This window comes from Pseudopodoces humilis, chromosome 15 (genome assembly GCF_049639895.1).
Source record: "Pseudopodoces humilis isolate 2021_Gansu_Grassland_sample_001 chromosome 15, ASM4963989v1, whole genome shotgun sequence".
Lineage (NCBI taxonomy): Eukaryota > Metazoa > Chordata > Aves > Passeriformes > Paridae > Pseudopodoces > Pseudopodoces humilis.
The window spans coordinates 14201407-14224984 of record NC_142214.1 but is presented as its reverse complement, the minus strand read 5'-3'; the positions used below and the strand labels follow the sequence as shown (position 1 = coordinate 14224984).

Genomic DNA, 23578 nt, shown 5'->3' with positions numbered 1-23578 from the left:
TTCACTGGTGGCTTTGCCACAGTTTTAGCTGGCATCTAGGCTTTGGCTTCTTTACCATTTTATGACTAAGCTGGACAAATGAGGCTAGGAAAGCCAATGTACTTTTTGGCAATGATTACTGCAACAGTAGGCAAACAGAAATATTTTGTTTTATGAAATAATCATTTAAGCTTTACAAAAAGCTCACATCTCCCATGGGTATTACTTTGTGGGTTTGGGCTGGTTTGGGTTTTTTTTGTTTGTTTGCTATGTCCAAACTTAGGAAGTAAATCTGGTATCTGCTTCAAACCTGGAAACCTATACATAGGTGGATTTAGGATTTGAAGGGCTTGTTTTGAGAAAGGAACAGGCTCACAGAGAACCCTTTGATAGGATTGATCCCACTCCTTCACAGTTTCTGAGGATCAGGGTACCTGTTTTGTGACTGACTGACACAGGCATACTCATGGCAATGTCGCCACAAGTGAACCGAAGCTTCTGCATCTCTCTATCCACTGGTCCGAGTCTGGAGCTACAGTTAAGGTCTAGAACTGCACAGCATCCTGGACAGGCATTATATGTATTTTAAACACTTCATGCACATATTTTCTTTTAACTCATGTCTAGATTGGTCACATAATATTTTACCTGGACTTAAAGAGGGTGACTACCCAGGGAAGAGGATTTGGCACAATCTGCCAAATATAACAGGTGAGCTATTGTTTCTAAAAAGACTAACAGAATCCAAAATGAAGTATTTGTGTCCTAGAATAGAAATATCCACCCTGGGAGTATCCTTTCTGGAAGTGAGAGAGGAATAACTCCCTGGAATAATGCTCTGAGGGCTCACCCCTTTCTGCTTTCTCATAGGTTTTTCCTTCAAAATGTGAAGCAGCCAACACAAACCTAGTGCTGCACACAGAGATGGGCTTGGTTATCTTAGCCTACAGTCTCTTAGTTTCTCTCAGACTTGTTATTAAACACTGCTTCACAAAGTTCCTGGTGTTACCCAAATTCATTTATTAAGTGTGCTTTCCACAGAGGCCATGCTCTTATTTCTTTGTAGGCAAAGAGCAGACAATGAAGAATGCATTTTTCTTTTCAGATGTAACGCTAAGTGCCATAGATAAATGGCTAATTAGAGTAACATTGTTGTGGGACAAATGGATCGCTTCTCATATGCATGTCTGCCTTGGTTTGTCTGTGTGTAACTTTTAGAAAAAACAGGCCTGGGAGAAGACAGAACTGGTCATGCTCATGCAGATCACATTCTTTAGTGCTATGACTCTTTCTTCTAGGTCCTTTGCCCTTTCCTCTTCTAACTCTGAGGGAATGGTGTCCATTGCTAATGTCCAGGATCCCATCAGCCTCTGTTCTCATGCTCTGTGGTTCAGCTGCTACTTTGCCTCTCCTTGGCCCCAACACTGGGCCGAGCAAGGAAGCAGCTTCTGGACAGGCCTGCCCATGGTTCCTGATGTACAGGGAGAAAATAATGATGTTACTGCTATTGCTGGTTGTTACTGCTAGTGCAGAAGTACAAATATCTTTACAGGCATGTAAGAATTGAGTTATGCCCAGGCATTTACTAGTTATGTATTTGCTTACAGTCATGCAAAGAGACAGTTCAGAGATGGAACAGGGTACATCTACTTACTCTGCTTCCCATTCCTGTGATTTAAAGGACACTCCTAATCATGACTTTATTATACCTGCCACACAGTGCAGTATGTCTGAAAGGAGCTTGGCTGAGAGTACTGACATTTCTTAATGATATTTTGATAATTTTTCTGTAAATTACACTGTTAGGAAATATGCCATGAGGAATAGAGGAATGGAGAGTTTTACTTTCAGCCAAATTTAGATGGGTAAACTTGGACACAGCCCTGGCTGCTCCAAGATGTGCTTAAGATATTAGGGACCATATTTGAAATTTCTACTGAATTTAAATAAGCTTAGGGTTAGACCCTTGAAAATTTAACTTTTTTTTTTTTTTTTTTTTTTTAAATGGACTGTGGAGGCTCTGGAGCCAAGGGCAGTGATGGTGTGGAAGGAAGTCTCCAAGGTGTAAGGTAAAAGAAAAGGCTTTCTTCCATGTGAAAACGTAAGGAAGAAGTCTTCCCGTATAGTTCTTTACACAGCCATTTTAATGTACCCCAGTCCTATATACCCAGTTGGCCTGTTGGCCATCCCTCCCCTTTCTACCTTTTACGTCTTACCCCTAGAAGGTTCTCCCGTCCCTGTTTCCCCATTGGACCTCTTTTGGTGCAATCCTCTGTCCCTGTTATCCCATTGGTTCCCTGATGTGGTGCCGGAATTGCCCACTAGCTCCCGACAGTGTGCCAAGACCGGCTGTTCTCTGATATAATTCCATCAGAGTAACAGCAGAGCGGGGTTTGCTCTCTCTGGCACAGTGGTGTGCTGAAGCACCAAAGGCAGAGGCAAGGACAAGGGAGAGGTCTATCGTATAGATTCCAAGGTGGCCTATTACCCAAAAGGGTCCAGGGGTGAAAGACAAAGAACACAACTGTGCAGAAACTTAAATACAGGGGAGGTCTCAGGGGGAGGGTACAATCTTTAACCAATAAGGGGAAGACTGGGGAGGAGCACAAGGTGCGGTTTGCAATGCACTAACTGATGAGGAGGTCAAGGGGAGGGGAACAGAATAAACATACCAAAGGGGCCTTGAATATTAAGAGAGTTCCAGAACAGGGGACTGGTACCAAGGGATTTTGACAATGCAGAAGGAGGAGGGGCAAGGAACAATCTGGATTAAGAGGTAGACAACTAGGTGGGAGGGTACAACCAGGACTAATCCAACAATACAGGGGGAAATGGAACAAACCATTCTAAATGAAACACATCCCAACAGTTCCCCCTATCCCTAACCCCTCCTGTGCACCACTTTACCTTACCCCTATTGGTAAGCTAAAGTGATCCGCCCCCTTGAACCCATATATAACCCTGGACCTTCCTTTGTTCCCTGCTTTTGGTCCCTCTCTGTCGCTGAAGGAGACAAAGTGTTGCTGCTTTGTGAGGCCAAAAGCCTTTATGAAGGGTTTTCTCAACTCTTATATCCTTCTCCAACCAGGTCACCCTGACTGGTGGAAGGAACAACACCTCTCTTATCTCATTGGTGGGATAAGAGAGAACACACCAACAGTGGTAAAGGAGGGGGACTGGGAAACGTCTGAATTTATAGTTGCTCCAGTTTGCTACAGAAGGGGGGGGGCACAAATCCTGGATGGGAACCACTAACGTATGGGGAGATAAAAGAACTATGCAAAGTGGCTAAGGACTACAGGAGGGAGTCTCCATATTTTAACAACATAGTTTGGGCTACCTTCACTGTGCACGTTTTGATGCTACATGATTTAAAGTACATAATGGCTTGTTATTCCCCGTGCAGTATATGCTGTGGGAAGTGGGGGTGGAAAAGATTATTAAATCACTTACTTCTGGAATATACTAGTTACCAAACTCGGGCAGCACTAACAATCAGCCACCTTGCACGTGATGGGGTGCAAAGCTAACCTGATGATCAGGCCATGAATCTTCCTAGGCCTGTGCTAGACAACATCAAAAACACAGTCAGAAAAGCACTCATACAGGTACCTGACAGCAACACACCAGCATTCAGCTTTGTTGATATAAGGCAAGGGCCCAATGAAATGTATATGCTATTCATTGTCCGTCTTAAACCCTTGACAGACAAATAATCCAAGACAGAGCTAAGGATTACTGAAAAAATGGCTGTATCAGATGCAAACCCTAAGTGTAAAAGGGTGTTGCATGCTCTCTCACCTGAACCAGAACAAACATTGACACAAATGATCGAGGCCTGCAACTGCCTTGGCACACTGGAACAGTCTGCCACCTTACAAGCACAAGTGGTAGGACAAGAGGTTGCAGAAACTTTAGCTGCTATATGGATAATTCCCCCAAGGGCAAAACAGCAGAGCCCAAGACTATGCTTTGGATGTGGTAAGCATGGACATTTCAGAAACGACTGCCCTCGGCGAGGAGCAAAATCCCTTCCTAGGACCTGTGGGTGCAAAAAGGACTTCAGGCACACTAACCGATTTCATCCCAGACAGGAAAATTGTAGCAAGCTGCTTTTGGGAAACTTCCAGCAGCATTTGGGACGGCCCTGTGCAAGGACACAAATGCTCCAGCTGACTATGCCCACTGTCACTGAAGAACAAGTGACCCAGAACTATACCATCTCCTCACAGGACTTCTAGCAGCCTTGCCCCTAGGTGCCAAGCTGAAGTTGGCAAGTGCCAAACCAGTAATGGTGACAGACTGTTTTACACATGCTGTGTCTACAGATCAACTAGACCTGGAAGATCGACCCTGTGACCTGTTAATTTTGGGGAATTGCAGATTAAGGCCCAAAGGATTTTTTTGTGTTACCATCTGTGCTGACAGTGACATCACAGCAAGAAATCACAGTATTAGCTATGTGTCCTGACCCACCTTGTTATATTCCCCAAGAACTAATAATCACATAGGCAATCTTACTCCCCAAAAAAAACATCGACCGCACACTGGAATCCCTGCTAATGTGGACACAGGTAATTGGCCACAACAGTCCTCAATTAACCTGCACATTGGAACTTAATACAGAAAGGGTTGTTTTAACAGGACTTGTAGACATAGGTGTGGATGTGATGGTCATCTCGCAATCAATGGCCTTCCAAGTGAATGTTTATACCAGCTTCAGGAGTACTATCAGGGATGGGAGGTAACAGCAACGTTAAGAGCATGCAGCCAATCAAGTTCAAATGACCTAAAGGTTGTCTTGCCACCGCCAGACCCTTCATGGTAAGGGCCCCCATAGTTTTGTGTGGAAGAGGTGCTTTGTCCCAGTGGGGAGAATGCCTAGAAACAGATTTTTAACTGGGGCCATTGAGCAGTGTGACACCCTTAAATTAACCTGGAAAACTGAAACCCCTATGTGGCTAGATGAGTGGCCCCTTCCTGAAGAAGAACTGGTCATGCTTAAGTCTCTAATGCAAGAACAACTCCAAACAGGACACATTGTACCAACCATAAGTCTGCGGAACAAGCCTGTTTTTGTTATCCAGAAGCAAAACAAGTGGTGCCTCTTACAAGATCTGTGAAAAATCAATGAGTTCTTAGAAGACAGGAGCCCATTACAACTCAGCTGCCCTTCACCAACCATGATTCCCAGGAAGTGGAAGTTAACTGTCATTGACCTCAAGGGCTGCTTTTTTAGAATACCACTTCAGCCTGAGGATGCTCCATGATTCGCCTCCTCCATCCTGAGTATCAACAGGCACCTTTGCAGCTTTACCACTGGACAGTGCTACCCAAAGTGATGAAGAACAGCCCAACCATGTGCCAGTGGTTCAAAATCAAGATTTTAGTTCCAGTCCATAAGAACCACACACAGAGTGTGATCTGTCCATATATGGACAACATCCTGATTGCTATGGAAGCCAACTTGACTCTGAATGTCATGCTGGAGATCACCACCATAGCTAACCGGCAAGCCGGCCTCACAACTGCTGATGGAAAAAATACAATGGATACCGCTGTGGCAGTATCTTGGATTTCAGCTGTCTTCTTAGACTATACAGCCACAGCTGCTCCAACTAAATGAAGATTCTCAGACATTATATTACTTGCAAAACTACTCAGGACCATCAATTGAGTCAGACCTCTACTCAGAATTACAAATGGAGATCTAGCCCCACTATTTATGTTGTTGAAAGGAAATTCTGAACTGAACTCATCCAGGCAACTATCTAATGAGGCAAAAGATGCCCTGGATAAAGTGTCTCGAGCACTTTATCCAGGGCACTCCAAACCTGCCAAGCACACAGAATGAATCCAACCTTTCCCTTTCTGTTGGCCATTTTGGGAACCGGACCCCAGTTATATGCCCTAATTTTTCAGTGGGATCTTGAAATACCTGACCCTTTGTTAATTTTAGAATGGGTTTTTCTACCATACCAAACAGTAAAAACCCTAACGATGAAATCAGAAGTGATGGCTCAGCTCATCATAAGAACCAGGTCGTGATTGAATTCCCTTTCAGGAAGGGATTTCCTTACTATATTTTTATGAGTTACTACAATATATTTAAATTAGCTACTTCAACAATCAGAACATCTACAAATTGCACTAGAAAATTTTTCAGGTCAAATTTCAACACATTATCCTAAACATAAGTTGTTATATTCTTCCTTTAACTTAATTCCTAAGCCATTGAAAAGTGAAGTCCCCTTAGACACAATCACCTTATTCACAGATGGGTCAGGAAAATCCCATAAATCAGTCATTGTTTGGGAAGACCACACTACACAAACTTGGGAATCAGATATCGAAAACATAGAAGGCTCTCCTCAAATTGTTAAGTTGGCTGCAGTTTCAGAACATTTTCAAAATTTACGTGCCCTTTTAATTTGGTTACAGATTCTGTTTATGTTGCAGGAATCATGGAAAGAGCAGAAAATTCAATTTTGAAGACTGTTTCTAATGATTAGTTGTTACTTTACTTAAAATTTAATTTTCATCCTTTCCCAGAGACAGCATCCCTACTTTGTTACGCATGTACGTTCACACACTTCCTTACCAGGAATCATCATGGAAGGAAATGCACAAATGACACCCTTGCCATGATGGTACAGCCCACATTGCCAAATATTTTTGAGCAAGGGTGTTTCAGTCATTTCTTTTTCCACCAGAACACTTCTGCTCTAAACCAAATGTTTAACATCACAAGTGACCAGGCCCAAGCAATTGTTGTCACATGCCCCAGCTGTCAAAAGTTCTCTTTACCATCAGTAGGGGCAGGAGTAACTCCTACAGAGCTTCATAGTTTACAAAGCTGGCAAAGTGACGTTACTCGTTATGCACCCTTTGTTCACTTCAAATATCTGCATGTCTCAATAGATATCTTTTCCGGAGTGGTTTTTGCTTCTGTTCATATAGGTGAAGCAGCCAAGGATTTTATTAAGAATTTTTTGCATGCCTCTTCAGCCTTGGGCATTCCTCAAGAAATTAAGGCTGATAATAGACCTGCCTATATCTCCCAAAAGACATGATACTTTTTCAATCAATAGGGAATAGAACGCACTACAGGTATCCCACGTTCCCCCATAGGCCAATCCATCAATGAAAGAGCACATAGATCCCTCAAACAACTCTTTGAACAACAAAAAGGGGGAGTAGAGACACTCTCCTCTACAGAGCATATTAATAAGGCTGTATATGTATTTAATATTTTTAACAACTCATTTATGGAATCAAACTCTCCTATAAGACACTTCACTCACATCACACAAGCACAATTTAAAAGGGGCCACCAGTTCTGATTAAAGACTTAGGCCAAATTTTGGGACCCTTTCTGCTAATAACTTGGGGAAAAGGTTACGCTTGTGTTTCAACAGGTGGAGGACCTCAGTGGGTTCCAGCTAAGAACATCAAGCCTTACTACAGCCACTGCAAGAACATCAAGATGACAAACAGGAAGACTGCCAGGGAAAACCCAAGGAGAAGACCTTGGGTCTATCTTAAGACCTATAGATAATAACCCCTAACTGTTTACCCTTTACCGAATTTTTTAGTCGTACTTTCCAGATCTGACAAATCACTTTTCCAGATATGATTCTCAAATACTCCCGTTCATTGTATCCATCCTAATTAAGATCATGCTTCCTCATCAAAGCCTAGATAATCCCACAGCTGAAACAGAATGCTTGGGTAACCTTAGCCAACATTTTGCAGCTGGAAACCCTATGTCTTTCTGCTGCCACCCCAGATAACCCCTTTTCCACCTGCTTGGTAGGATTGCCAATGGATGCATGGCCAGTACTGGAGGATGCCATTCATATCATGCAAGGCAATAGTCCCAATGACAAATGGGTCTACGACCCCATAAATTCCTGGGACTATTGGACCCTTAGATTTACACACACACCACTAGAACCTCCAGATTTAAGAGTCCTTGGTTCTATTAAGCTGGATTTTTGCATTAAATTCTATTATAAGAAAAAATCCCAATTAAAGAGAAAACACGGTGGGCAACCTCAGTTTATAGAGGAAGATGAAATAACCTTGCAGGATGTTTCTCACAATCACCCCATCTATAGGAACAAGAGCTTTTGGTGCAATTATACCTCACCTGAACCCTCTCATTCAATGACCACCCCTTGCTGCTACGACCTGGGACATTTCGAATTTGCAAAGATAGGGTATGGCCTGCCATCCGTTCACACATCAAGGGTGGACTGTGTAGCTTGGAAAGATTTACTTTATTAATACCCAACATTACAATGATTCATAATAAGAAGGCACAATGATTGGCATGGACAAAAAGGTTTACCCACCAATTCAAAAAGGATTGCAATGACAAAATTACTTACTGGAGCAGTGTAAAAAGGATCGCAGCATCTGCCCTGTTACCATGGGTGGCTGCAGCAAAAGCATTAAGACAGTTAGATTTCTTGGGTGTCGATTAAGTAAGCAAACCAATGCTACATCCATTGCCCTAAGCGAGCTACTAACAGATGTCAACAGTATCTGTCATACCACACTGCAAAAAAGGGTTGCAATTGATTTCCCGCTGCTGGCACAAGGACATGGCTGCCAGGACTTCAAGGGGCTATGTTGCATTAACCTATCTGACCACAGTTAGTCAATTCACTGGAGCATTCAAATCCTCAAGGATGGAGTAAAGAAACTTCAAATTGAAAATGAGAAGGACTGTTTTAATGGACTATTCAAAAGTATGGGTTTACCAAGTTGGTTGTTATCTTTAATGAAGATGGAATCGTTAGTTCTTGTTGTTATTATAGGTGTATTAAGGTTATTCCTATGTTTAGTGGGTTGTATGTTTAAGATTTTAAAACCTTTGAAGTCAGTGTTATATTGTTAAACAGAAAGGGGGAGATGTGAGAGTTCAGCTGATTGGGATAGATAGTGAGCTATCCTCAATGGATTGCTTGGGAAGCATCAACTTAAGGCCTTGAGAAATGGAACACTGAGATGGGAGACACTTAGGTTAGGGAGAGAAGAATAGACTCATGGGAATTGTTATGTAGGTAAGGTTACTCCACATGGTTATGTTTCTAGTTCCCGTTCTTGATTGGTTCATAGCATGTTACATATAAGGTAACGTTTCTTATTCTCATTAATGGTTGGTCCCCTGCCCTCAGATTATACCCTATATATTGTTATGCTTATCTTGGTACCGGCTCTTTGGTGTTCAACCCATACCATGAATAGCTTATGCTCTTTTGTTGTTTTACTTGTTGATAAAGTTCTTTTCTGGGCTACTCCATTGTACCCATCTGTATTTCATTTTGCCACTCCTGGCTGGTCCGGTTCTAAGGTTACAATGTTGATGCAACATGATGTCACCACTGCTGCAGCTCAGAAGCAATTATTGTGATGGGTACAGCAGCACTGAATTTGGAGATTAATGCCAAGTGAGGAGGAAGGCAGCCTCTGATGGGAGGTCAGGCTGGTGGCAATTAATGGCCTTTTCATCACATTCAAGTACTTTGGTCTATTCTGGTAGCTGGTGGCTTAGGCTGGAGAGATTAAATTTCTGGGAGATAAAGTATAAGGGAGGGAGAAGAAAAGGGGAGGCAAAATATGAGATGTATGACACATTGCAATGATGCAGTTATCCTGGCAGTTCATGAGTGACACAGCAAATCCCAGACACCATGGTGTTGATTCTGTGGGCTGTGATACAGACTCCTTGTTCTCAGCCTACTCAGATCAGAGGATCTATCATCAGTAACTGTCACAGACAGAAGCCAAATCTGTTAAAAACAGTCTAACATCAATGGAAGGTAGGACTGGAGCTTGCAGCAATTTTGGAAGCGTTGTTTTATTTGTATTTTGTTCCATGATGTGAAGCTGCATGGACCTGAATCTGGGGGTCTGTTGAGATTCACCTCTCCTACCCAGTAGTATTAATGGTGCAAAGGGGCTTCTCTCTGTAAGGGAGAGAAATCTCCACTGACAGAAACAGCTTTGCAAGTTGAACAGAAACAACTGAGTCCTTTATCAATAACATATACTGGATGTTTGCAAAACCACTCACCTATCTGAAGTAAGTCAAGATAATCTTTCAAAATCTCCTTCAGCATCACCCTGAGGCTGGGATTTTACTGTTAACTTAATAAAATGGTCTTTTGTTTTCATGACATGATTTACAGGGGAGACTGCATAACCTTACTGGGTTTTTGGTTGCAGCCTGCATGGTCAAGTCCTCTTTTCTTCCAGCCCTTGGTAAGCAGGCACAACCTGATCAAACATGTTGGCCCATCCTGCAGCTCCACTTTTGGTTATATGGGTCAGCACTTAGAATATGAAAAAGCTTGTTTTACTTGGTATGTTCCTAAATGAAGCAGGAAAAAGGTAATTCTTGACATTTAAGTTCTACTTCCAGATGCTTTTATATAGAACTATCCAGCCCAGACAATCTTATCAAAATCATGTGTAGTTAATGGCATTTAATTTAGCCACTTTTTTCCCCTCCATAAGAAAATACTAAAGCTCTCCATTTCTCCCATGAGCACATTTTAGCAGAGTTCAATTCCAAAATAAAAACCACAAAAAGCTGCAGCAACTGCAAATCTAAGGAGCAGCTGGGAAATACAAAATAACTTCTGGATTTCCTAAAGAATAACATAAGTGGGAATATCACACTTGCAATTGTTGTATCCCAAATCAATGTACCTATTGCCATTTGCAAGTAGTAGTTCAGCCCTTCTGATTCAAAATTCTTTAGTCAAGCTGGCCACACACACATAAATTGAGGTTACAGGAAACAAACATTGCCTCTCCATTTTTACCCCTCTAAAATCTTTAAATATTTCAGGTACATTTAAAAGGTAGCTTAGCAGAATTCATACCATTATTGGTGACTAGAGCCAAGCAATCAATCTTAGAATCACCCCTGGAGTGCACTAGCATTTCCTTGCACATGGGTGCTTTCAGAAAGCAAGTAAATTACCTGTTTAGTGAGATTAAAATGAGTTGATGTATTAAACTGCAAACTATAATTTAGGGAGTCAAAAGCCTTTCTCTCCCCATCCCCATCCACAGAAATTAACAACTCCAGTAGCATAATGGGTTTTTGTACTGCTGCTCTCTTTCCAGTAAAATATACTTTAATACTATTTGGAGGCTTTATCCCTTTATGACAACCAGTATCAAGAGTAATATTATGCCAATAATTTGGTTTGCTAAGTATTAATACAAGAGAAATTATGCTAAGAGCACTGTGTGAGTTTAATTGCAATTCAAACTTTAATTTTTTGATGCAGTAAAAATGTAGAATGAGAAACATTACAATTCTATTAGATACTAATAAATTGTGATGTGGATATGAGCTGTACTTGCCATAATGAAGCATATTCTACTTCCCATCTCTGTTCTGATTCTGCATGTGCATGATTTCATAGAGAGATTCAGCAAAGGTTCTGTAGAATAACTTAGAAATTAATGCAGGGTTGTATGTTTTTATATCAAACAATCAGAAACAAAGTGAAAATAATGTAAATATTTCTTATGAAGTGTTTATGTCAAACTCTTCATTTTCTTTATGTAGAATGTGTGATTGTTTGGAATGGATCATATTAGGTTTCTTTTTTTTTTCTTTTTTTCTAGGCTTAAGATTTCCAGGATTGGATGCATTTAATAAAACGGCATTCTGAGAAATATTCAGAGATTCATCCTCTTCCATTTTTTCCTAATAGTAGAAATTACATTTTTAAACTGCTGTGCTTTCTCTGCTCCTTCTATTCATAAATGTGAGATGCAGTGTCATAGCAATGCTTCCATGTAGCTGAATCATAGATTTGTTTAGGTTGGAAAAGACCTGTTGGATCATCGAGTCCAAATATTACCCAAACACTGACAAGCCCATCACTAAACCATGTTCCCAAGGCCCACATTTACATCTTGTAAATACCTCCAGTGACACCACCACTTCCCTGGGCAGCCTGTTCAATGCTTGACAGCCCTTTCAGTGAGGAAATCTTTCCCAATACCCAGTCTAAACCCTCTCCTGGCACAACTTGAGGCTCTTCTTGCCCTATTGCTTGATCTGACATTAAGACTGAAGTGCGTAGAACTTTATGATTTCAGGAACATCACTCATGCTCTTCTCAGCTTTTGTCTCAGTAGATAGGAGTCAGAAATAAAAATCTTTCACTATCCCCAGGCTATTTTACTGATTAGATAAGGATATTACTTGTATCCATTTTCCTCCTAGATTACCCTATTTTCAGAGAAGTGCATGTACAGGTGAGAATGACCACTTCCACTTACTCAGAGGGAACACAGTTTACAGTAGTAACACCTTCCTTAATTTATCAGTCACAAAGATGAGATAGCCACAAGTTATTTTGGTGTCAGCACTTTGGTGTGGCACTCCTGGCAGCAATACCAGACTTCATGGAAGTCTAAAGATCCATCTCATATCCCCACAGAAGACAGATGGCACTACTAGAACAGATCTGCTGACCAGCTATGCGCAGCAGATATTAAATAGTGGTTTACGCTTTTTCCTTTGAATGTATGTGAATCATGTGCAGGCAGAGGATGATGCAAGAGTGTGGGTTAATTTGTTCTCCTTTATGAAATATATATTCAGAGTGAAACCAGGGCTTAACCACATTTTTCTTATCAGGTTTGACTTTCAAAGGGCAGTGTAGTTTTCCCCTGGCTTCAGTGCATTTTTTTTTCAGGGGGTGAGAACGACTTCAGCAAACACATATTTGTACACTACATTGCCAGCCTGAGTATTCTTACTTGCAAATTACATCCTTTAACATCGCCTGGCTTGCAACACCTTGCCTTTTCCTCTCCAAATTCTCCTGCCCCTCCCAATTTGGGTACTTTGTTGTACCTGCTTCTCTGCCTTCTGCCTGCACTCTCAGGCTGAGCACAGCTGATTGCACATTTCTCTCATTCTCAAATCTAAACCCATCCCTGTGTCTTGAATGAGCAACTTAGACAGGGATCTTCTCAATTAAAATGTTCACAGAGTCATTAAACTAACTAATGGTGGAAACTTCAGTAGAAATGATGCTGTAATGAGACAAGGTTTCATCATCTTGCTGAGGAAAACATATTTCACTTGATTCAGATAAATTATATGCCCCCACATATTATGATCAATATTTTAGCAAGAGTTAGCATTTAACTATGTCACTTCTGAGTAATAAATAATCATGTCGAGTATATGAAAAATGAGTAATGACAGATATCACTGGACTGGTACATTTTCTGCTTCTCAAAATGATGTTTAAATTTTTACAAAAATGTTGCATGAAGGATTCAATGACTCCAACTTGTTCCTTCTAATGGGTATCTATCATTTAATACTGTGACTGTTCTTGAAGTACAGGTTAGCATAGCTAATTTTAAAATATATTCAAATAATTCTATATTGTGATAGAGGAAAATGGAACTCAGTTGTCAGGAAATGCATTCAATAAAACTGGATTTCAGAAATTGAAGACCTGAAGCAACCTCTAAAATGACTCTTCTTGCATAGTGGCACTAGTACTCTGGAGTTTGTGGCTTAACTACTAATAGGAAATGTGAAAGGTATAAAATACTTTTATCAGGAAAAATATTGAAAACAAATAAAGATTTTTAAAATAACATGCAGGAAACTACAGCAGCTGTCCTGACCCAAGCATGATTTAACTTACTTAGTCACTTGCATCTGCTTCCTGTATTGTGTCTCTTTTGTGTACAGCCTTCCCAAAGGCTCTTGCCCTAATTTTTAAAACTTTTATTCTTGAAACTACATTCACAAACCAGGACAAAAGGAATTGTTTTGATTTTCCTCTAAAAATGCCAATGCAGTTTCAAGCACCTACTTAAGAAAATCTTTGCCTCTTGTAAGGGGTGTTGAATCAACCATCAGCAAATGTGTGCAGGTCTTAGAAAGATCAGGAAGCATTTGTCACTGTAATCCAAAAAGAAACCTCTCTATGCATGGTGTACTAATTTTTTCCTCAGTCAGATAATCAGTCTCTTGGTTACATTGGTCTGTTGTTGACTTTTTTTCTCCCAACAATGATCTGCTATGCAATTTTAAGGTTGCAATTGGGGTGATAGATATTGTTCTATATTTTTAACACCTATATGCTGGTACTTGGCATTTCTGCTCTTGATTGAATTTTTTTTTTTCATGTCTACCAGGAGTCTGGTCTCTAGACATATGAAACTAATTTGCAAGTATGAGCACTGACTTGGTGACTTGCTCTTGTAACTGGGTGTAGTGGTGCAATATTGTTCTACCTTTTAAAAAACACATAAATATGGTATACTCATGAATACCATGTTTCAGTTGCGTTAAAGAAATACATCATTGGCCTCAATTTTTATTTCTGAGTCTTCAAAATTCAAACAGAGTGAACAAGCAATATAAGGGTTTGTGATCACTTAGGTCAATTCTTCCACTGGCTGCTGCTTGGTGATTTGCACTGTTACCTGTAACAAACTCTGTTTGGTTTTAGTCGCCTGCAATGTACAAAGAGTTTATCTATTCCTAACAGGGTGGACAATAGGCTTTTAAGGTGTTGCCTCAGTGTAGCTGGCTGTAAGGTTTCCTTTCAATATTTAGCTGTTTTATAGCATAGTTCAGATATGCCAGACATTTCTAATGTTTCCATCATATGATGGAAGAATAACGTCAAGGAGATCAGCTATAATCTTCTCATTATATTTACATAAATACTATTCTGCTTTTAAACTCCTTGCCAAGTGTGGCTTTTCCACTCAAAGTGAAATTCTCCCTTTGTCAGTATCAGTGTTTTCCTTAGGGATGAAACAGCTAATAATCTATACTATATAATAGGAAAATTCACACTAGTACTATCAGAAGGATGATGATTACTGACTCTTACAGCACAAGTTTTCCACACTGACAGAATGACATTCTAAAATGCATTTTCCTAAATTAGGTAATTTAAAAATCAGTTCAATATGTAAGTCACAGTAGCAAATTTTTAACTTGGCAGCTCTTCATTATGTAGCTTGGATTAATTCTGATTTAAGAATTCTGTTTCATTATTCACCTTTTTGCTCAAAATTTAATTTTCAATAAATGCAGTGACATCACAAAATTATAAAAAATCTTTTGGTGTCACCCTCCTTTTCTAGCTGTGGATATGATTTCATGAGGCATCGTCACTGTAGGCAGCAGAGTCACAAGTGGACTAGGTAAGTGACTAGGCAGTAATTTTTTCATCAGGAATGAGGAAAAAAAAAAAAAAAAAAGACAAGTGGGAGTGGAATTGCACCCCAGGCCCAATGAGGGGAGTAAATGGAAGTTATACTACTCACTTTTGGAAATAGTTTTTAAGAGTATAAGTCATTTAACCACTTTTAAAGACTTTACTCTGGGGTGCCTCAGTGCTAGAGCTGTGCAGACACATGTTAAAAGACAGTCCATGCCCCAGTGAGCTTAACAGCCTTCTTGGTTTCCCTGCGGCAATGCCATTATGTTCCAGCCCTCTTCTCTTGTGCAGGATGAAGGCCTTGCCTCCTCCTCCTGATTATTTCAGCAGACCTCTGTTTAGCGCATGGAATGAGCCCTCCAGACTCTGCCATCAGCACTACAATCCATTCAAAGCTCACCTGGCAGGTTTCCCAGAAAAGCAAGACATGGTCGTTTAAGTTGGTTGCCAGGAAAAAGACTGAATAATACTCATTCTAGCTATTTGTTTGGGATACTGGTTCTCAATTTATAAAATAAATATGCCAGACATTCATCTCTTGAATTAAAAGAAATTGCTGCAATGATCTTCCACTGTTCTCAGCAGAATCTTTCCAAGACTTCTCAAAGGCCTTTGATGGACCATCTCAGGTGCCCTAATCCTGATACTATTCCTGTATTAAGTACCAATTGCACCAGGTCCTCCAGGGCTCAGGAGTGCAAACGCAGAGTTCTCTGCTCATGTCTTCTAAATGGGCCTGAATATCTTCTTAAGTCAGAATTGGCTTTTGTTTCTTGTAAGAAGCTGGGAAAGTATGAACACCCACACCCACTGATGGTCATGCAGTGTTTGAGTTTGTCAAATGGACATGTGGGCAGACAGCCTAAAGGTGTATTCTATACCATAACATTTGTCACATCATAGCAAACTAGGATGTAACATGTCTATACGATGTATCCATTAATGGCCAAAGTATTTGGAGAACTGGCTGTGTCTGCCCATGGAAAGCTGACACTTCCATTTTTCTTGCAACTGCCTCAAGTCTATTGTATCCCCTCCGCCCCCCCAATGCCCCTGTAAAATGTCAAAAAATACTGTGAAATTGATCAAATATGTGAACAAAAGCAGAAGATACCTTCACTGGGAATCTATTTGTGAAAACACAAGGATCCTGCAACTAATTTGACATAATTTATTAATGTTTGTTTTTTTTTTTTTACTAGAAAAGAAACAGTATTTGTCAATCTCCTCTTGGGGAAAAGTCTCTTCTTATGAGTTTCAGTTTTGTCTGCCCTTTTCACTGTACACATGGACTATTTTATATATGTGGATAGTATTTGCACTTTTTAGTGCTTTGTACTTATCATCAAATTCCTTTGTTTGGTATTAGGCATCTAGACAAATACCCGAGCTCTTGCTTGAATTATGTTGGTCCCTCATGGTTAATCCTGAACAGCTACAGGATCTGCTCTGAATATATTTGTTAGAGATACCATGTTCTAATGTTAGTAGAAGACAGGAAGGTCTTATTTTCCTAACATAGGGTGACCAGAAAATTGAGGTTGAAAGGGATGAACATAATGGAGTGATCTTATCAGAATAAAAGAAGAAAGGGGGGAAAGAGAAAGGAAACAAGATCAGCTTTTGTTGTCTGATAGTCCATCTCCATGCTAATGCTATGTGCCATATATTATTCTTTTTGTTTCCTTCATAAAAAAGAAGCTTTGCCTAGTGTTAGATTTCTGTAAAGTGCATTAGAGAATATGATCATAAAAATCACTGACAGTACTTCAGCAACTTTTGTATAGACATCATTGCTGTAAAGTGCTGTAAAGTGTTTCTGCCTTTTGAAAGCAACATGGCAGAAAGAAGGAAACGTGATGTGAAAAGCCTTTTTACCATGCTTTTGGGTGTGTTTGTGTTTCAAAGTTGGTTTGGTAGTTTTGTTTTACACTGTGTGTGACCTTTAATTCCACTCATAAGGAACATATGGTCATGTAATTGGTTAAAACTACTACAGGGGTTGTTTCTGTGTGCCAGGCTAGGAGATGGTGAGAGCCATACTAAAGGTCTAAGCAGTTGATTTGGTTAAAGGGAAGGATTGCAACACATGGCCAACTCTTCAACTGCTCCCTATGACCCATTGTTCACAATCAGTTGGTAAGCATGACATAAAGTTTTGTTCCTTAAATCTTAGAAGAAGATAGCCAGCTGCTTTAAATCCTGCAAAGCAAAACATTGGTAATTAATGAAATGTCTACTTGAAAGTCAAGTTGGTTTTGATTTCTATTCTCATAAAGCCTCTGTACTTCAGGCCAGTGGTATCCTGCAAATTCCTAGTCCTGTGATTCTCCCTTTTGCTTTTCACAGCTGATTGGCATCTGCTTTCCAGTAGATCTTTTTGGTTACTTGTTTCTGAAGTTACTTTACTGGAGCTTTTGACTACAGTCTCTGTCTTGCATAGTTTTGAAAGTTTAGACTATATCCTGACAGTGTTTTAAGAGCTGCCTCACTAGTGTGCTGTTTGACAGTAATAATCTTATTGTTGCCTTTTCTCCTCTTCATTTTTCTGACAGTGGCAAAACATCAAGTGTACCTGTACCTTGGTCAGGTAGGGTCACAGATTGTCACAGTCTAAGCACCACAACACTTCTAGCACAACTGCTGAGTTATCAATGTGCGTCTCTTGAAAGCATTAGTTTGTGACCTGTATCAAGGAGGACTTTGTTACCATCTGAATGGCATCCCTGGGGCTTTTGGTGATGTGGTCAAGAAACAGATACCAAAAGAGGGAGTTGAAAACCCTATGGCAAATTCACATCCAATCATTGTGGGACCTTATAATATCCACAGTGAGGCCTATGGGACCTGAGTGTGGTGAAACTCAGCGTGTCCTGGCAGGTGGCTGTAGACCCATCCTACATGAGATATTTAAGAGTGTCCACATTGCCATTATGAAATCCACTATAACAAAAATGCCAAAATGCCATGTTTCCTAAAGGAGTCTAGAGAAACTTACTGAAGGAAGGATTATTCAACAGGACATGAAAACATTACCCTTTCTTACAGTAAAAATACATTATCAATATATTTCTAGAAGTGGTTATTTTAAATTAATATTGTTTAATGAAATAGGAGTAGCAAATAATAAGAATAGTTGTGAACAGTTAAATTAATTTCTCTGGCAGTGCAGAGTTGTAATTACAATTAAGATGGTAGGAAAAGAAAGATTGCCTATACATACACACTTGAGATTGGGTAACAACATGCTTTCAGTAACTAAAATCCTTATGTACTTCTGAAGAGGAAATTTAGCCATAGAGGCAGAACATGATGGGTTCCACCTTTATGTATGCACATCTCAATGGTGGTTTTTTTTGTGATATAGCAGCTTTAGGATACGTAAGATTTATGCCAATGCCTGCCTGTTCTCACAGAGTTGAGCTAAATTTTCTTGTTCCTACCTTCAAACAGATGCTAATATTAACCTAATTTTCAATATATTAATGTAATCTGTGTGCTTTATCTAAGGTGTAAGTTTGTTCTCTATACATGTTTAGTGCTGTATGAATGAGGCACAGAAAGAAAAATCAATCATTGCTTCACAGAGAAATATGAACTCTGTTAGCTTCATTTTTCACACTGTGAAAATGACTTGACCTTCCTTTCCTCAGAAATCCAAATATCTCCAATCTGTATTCATAGCTGGGCACAAATTTTCCATTAACATTTTCTGGATAGAAAACTGTGATTTCATTATTCTTGTTTTGGGGGAAAATAAGCTTTCCTTTGGATAAAATGGAGTGTTCTCAGAAAAAAGGTTTCCGTGCTGTGTCACGAGGGGTGCAGTTCAGTTAACTTTTGCCTCTGTGGCTGTGGACTGCTGGCCTCTGCCTGTCTCATCTGACCCACCATGGACAGTCTTATCTCTCCTCCTTCAGGAACAGGGACATTGGGGCAGATGGTGGCAGCTGCACCCTGGCCTTTGAAGCACTACACAGGCCCTTGTTACTAGCTCACATTTTTCTCATTGCCTTTTTATGTCCCTTTGCATACAGGTTACAAATGTACTTTGGGTAAGGAGATTATCAAGGGATGTAGGTAGGCTTGAAAGAGAAAGGATGAGGCTGGGATGTCCCTTCCCTGTTTCAAACTCTCTTCTCCATTGTTTGTTGCTGAACCTGATGAAGGAGGGGGGAAGTTTGACTGTTTTGGTGCAACCCTAGCAGCTGCAGTAGTTGCAAATTGTTTTCAGCTTGTGAGTCCATCCATGCCTCGGCCATACCAGCTATCAGAGGGGTCTAGGCATCTGTGCCTTCATCAGAGAGACACTCCAGCAGGACTCCTTCTCCTCTAACCCTAAATGAGGACAACCACCCAAGCCACCCACGAGGAGCATCTTGCTGTGAAGCCAGCTCTGGGCTTGTAGAGCAGGCAGGGCAGGGGCAGGGGCAGGGCAGCAGGCAAAGGGCAGAGGGCAGGGCCAGGCTGATGGAATGGCAGCAGGGCTTCCACCTGCAGCCTCATAGGCAAAATCAGAGCCTGAGCTGAGCTGTGCTGAGGCTCCATTCTGTAGCAGGCTGCAGGACTGGGCCACAGTGCACAGGGCCAAGAGGCCTTGCTGATCTTATTATCCCCATTCTGAGCTGTTGCAGGTGCTGGGAACTGCAGTTTTATTTTCCACTATAACTATAGCTATAAAAGAGGTCAGGCTGAGGGCAGCTGAATTTTCTATTCCTGGCAGTTCAGGTAAATGAACCCTTCACTGTACGTGGAGCCAGAGCTGGGACAGCCTCATGCTCGCGCTTGCCTCTGAGATGGGGCCTTGTAGAAGGTGCTGGATCCCTGTGCCAGCAGCTGAGCACTGTGGGAATGGCTACACCCAGACACGTCCCCTCAGCCCTTTGCTTCTGTTGGCCAGATCTCGGTGAGCAGGCCAGCTCAGTGTCCAGGTCACCTGTAGCCAAGTGTGGCTGCTGGCAGCAGGGCTGCTGTATCCCTGGGGAGAGGGCTGGGCAAAGCACTGTTCCTCCACCCTGGTGGTAACAGATGTGTGTGTGTCACAGGGCTCCAGTGGAGCGTGGGCTGGGTGTCCAGAGTGGTGACACTCAGGTGCATCCTTAGGGGTTTGAAACTGACTGCAAAAAGCTGTTTGAAACTGACAAAAAACCCCAAACTGTAACTGACTGTAAAAAGCTGCTTCATTCACAAACTGTTACAGACCTGAGGGCACAGGGTGCTTGGAGAACTCCAGGTGCCAAACATGCAACTTCTGAGGAGATTGATTACTTCTGCTATTGCATGGCATGGGGACAAGAGATTTGCTTGGTGATGAAGGATCTCCTACCCCTTGCTGGAATGAGTTCCTTTTCAGGATCTGTTCTGTGCATCTTTTGCTAGTTTCTGAAGAATTGAAAAGAGTTTGCTTTAAGAAAGTGAAGGTGCTTATACCTGGGAAGTGATTTTTCTTTCTGTTGGGTAAGAGCCTTTGGCCTCTTGCAGGCTGCTTTGGTGCAGGGGTGACCAGATGGTAGCCGAAAGACCCTCTGCGAAAACAGAAAACAGAACTGCCACCTTTTGCAAGTCTCAGTGCTTTTAGTAAGTTCTTTGAGTTTAATGGTTGAAGTTTAATATACTGAAAATAGGCAAGATATTGAATGCAAGTGATTAAGTGGCAGACTAGGCTTTTAGTTTTACTAATGGTATTTTTTTTAAAAAAAACCTCTCTGTACCTGTGTCTGGAGAAATATTTCAAAAGTGTGACTCCACCTCCCATTGGTCTGTACATGGCCACAAAATATGATTTTGAATGGGGCCTTTAAAGCCAACAATGATGCTAAAATAAGAAACAGTGAAGAGAGGGGCCTAATTAATGATATTTTAATGCTTGAGGGCCAGAATAGTGTGTTTGAGTCAGTGGTGAAAACAGAGACTAGAAAGGAAATGCTGTGTGCACCTACCTGCCTGTTGTGGCAGGGAGAGGAGCAGTGCTTTGGGGTTTGCTGGGCATGAGCGTGGACTGTCAGCAGTGCAGCCTTGCCTAAGGTCCCTCCCTTTGGGGGGCCACAAGACACATGATGCAAATGTGAATCTTGCAGTGAAGCCCAAGATGAACTCTATCATGGTTGACTTCCACTAACAGTGCCACAGCTTTTCCTATTTTAACACAATAGCGCTTATAAAACAATTGTGTACTCCTTAGGAAAGCAAAAAATTGTGGATTTCATTAGCTGCTCTGCTAGTGATGTAATTTATAATCTCAGATTTGTTTCTTAATTCTCAGGAATACCATAAAGATGTATCTGCCTGAGGGTTCATTGGAGCCTTTTCTGTGGTGGCAGAGCTGGCTGCTGTGACCAGCTGTGTTGAGTCTCCTGGGGCTGTGACACAGCTGTGGAGATGGGACCTTACCAAAATAAGGGTCATTTCAAATTTCACCAAGTCCTCAAGACTTGCAGGGAAGTTCAGGGAGTGATTGGTTTTATGGAAGACTGGAGTAAAAATGAGGATGGCTTTGGTCTTCTCTTTCCAAAACCAATGTATGCACTTGTTTGCTCAGTGGGTATATGTATTTGAAGTATTATAAATACAAAAGTGATGTAAAAAGTCATAAGATATCAGTTACTGTTAAGAAGGCAATTCAGATACGAAACTGTGAATCTGAGTAGAGAATAATTTCATTTAGGGGATGGAGGGAGCAGTGGGCCCCTTTCTACTTCTGTGTATGGGCAGCCTGGGACTTGTGCTTGTCTTCTCCCTGGGATTGGTGGGGGGAGTGGGGTGGGCTTTGTAGGGGGCTCTGGGATGCCCCTGTACTGACTCATGTCTGCAGGTGAGCTGTGCAGGGCGAGCGGGAAGGGTCATCATCCCAGCGGGGAGAGCGGGGTGCTCCCCTGGATCCAGACCTCACGAGGCCTTTTTCATCCAGCCCTCCCGCGCTGCCCGGGTCTGACTCTGCTCTGACCCTTCTCTGCCATCCTTCATCTCCCAGTGCAGCTGACCCGGAGCTCTGGCCTTGCCATGTCCGTGCAGACAGGTTTGTCCACACGCAAGAGCTGGCTTTGGCAATTAAATTATAGGATTATAGGTGCCTGGTTTTTTGTGTGTGTGTTGTTTCGTTGTTTATTTTTTTTTTTAACTCTCTCCCCTATTCTCCCTTGTGTCTCCCCCTCTCCGACCCCAGCCAGGCCTCTCCAGGTCTCTCACTGGCGCGAAGCCGCGCCGCTCCCCGCATCCCTGCAGTTCCTCCTTCCAGCTAAACTTCCCCGCGCTCCCGGCGGGGACTTGAGGCTCCGCCGGATCCCGGCGGTGCTGCCGCGGCGGCTCCATGCCGCGGCTTCGGGCCGCCCCGGCTCCTCCCCTCGCGGTGTGCGAGGCAGCCTGCCCGCCCGTCTGTGTGTGTGTGCGCCGGGCCGCCGCCGCTGTGCTGCCTCTCCCAGCCGGGCACAGCCGCGCCGCGCTGCTGGCGGCGGCGGCGGCCCCCCGCCCCCCGGGGCGGCTCCGCGCGGCCCCGCGGCGCCCGCCGCTCCCCGCGGCGCCGCTGCCCATGCGGCCCGGGCAGCAATAGCCGCGCCGGCTCAGCTCGGCTCGGCTCGGCTCTGCGGGGCGAGGAGGGGGCATCACTTCTCTGAGTCTCCCCGCCACATCGTTATGGACCTATTCGACTTTTTCAGGGACTGGGACTTAGAGCAGCAGTGGTAGGTTTTTTCGGGTGGCGGGTTTTTTTTTTTTTTTTTTTGGTTTTGGTTTCTCACCAACCCCCCCACCTCCCCGCCTTCTCCCCCCCCCCCGCGCACCACCTCCCCTCCCCGTCTCTCCACCCCTCTCCTTCTTCCAGCTGCCTCTTTCCTACCCTTCCCTGCTCGCTCCCTCGGTGCCGTAGCCTTTGTTGAGGGGCGAAGCACCCGGTGCCAGCGGGGAGCGGGTCCGCGCTGCGCCCGCGGGCAGCGGGGCCGGCCGGGGCAGCCGGTGCCGGCCGGCTCCAGCCACGCTCCGCGCCAGCGCCGCTGGCCCCGGCTGGGGAGCAGCGCTCGGAGCGCGGCGGCGGGGGGCGAAGTTGGTCCGCAGGGCAGCGCCGAGAGGTGCCGGGTGCCTGCTTCGATCAGCGGTGGCAGCCCCCTCCCGAGCAGGGGTGGCGATGTTCCCCGGGATCGCGGCTCTGCTAATGTTGTGTTTACTGCTGTCACTGACAATGTTCCTTTCACGGGGAGAACCGCAACTGTAGTTTCGCTGTGTGGCACAGTTCGGCTATAGCCCTGATCGGTGTAGGGGCTTCTGTTTCTGGTTTTACTGGTTTCCTATTCTAGATGAAGCATTATTGAAGTTAGTTTTAGAAGTGGGAAGCTCAGTAGCCGTGATGTTGTAACATGTATTTT

The 23578-nt window shown here is 42.7% G+C and overlaps 2 protein-coding genes across 2 annotated transcripts in view; both read left to right on the top strand.

The window, feature by feature from the left end:
- Positions 1-5245: 5245 nt before the first annotated feature.
- LOC148183083 (uncharacterized) lies at positions 5246-15663 on the top strand. The gene is given in 6 exon segments (XM_088062763.1): positions 5246-5545; positions 7681-8262; positions 8381-8830; positions 10216-10352; positions 15148-15207; positions 15516-15663. Coding segments are annotated over 6 exon segments (1677 nt in total).
- Positions 15664-22767: 7104 nt separating this feature from the next.
- AFF2 (ALF transcription elongation factor 2) overlaps positions 22768-23578 on the top strand; it is a 339956-nt gene continuing 339145 nt past the window's right edge. Inside the window, exon 1 of the mRNA XM_088062758.1 lies at positions 22768-22900. Within this exon, the coding sequence (XP_087918884.1) occupies positions 22854-22900 (47 nt within the window). The 5' untranslated portion in view covers positions 22768-22853. The remainder of the gene's footprint in view (positions 22901-23578) is intronic.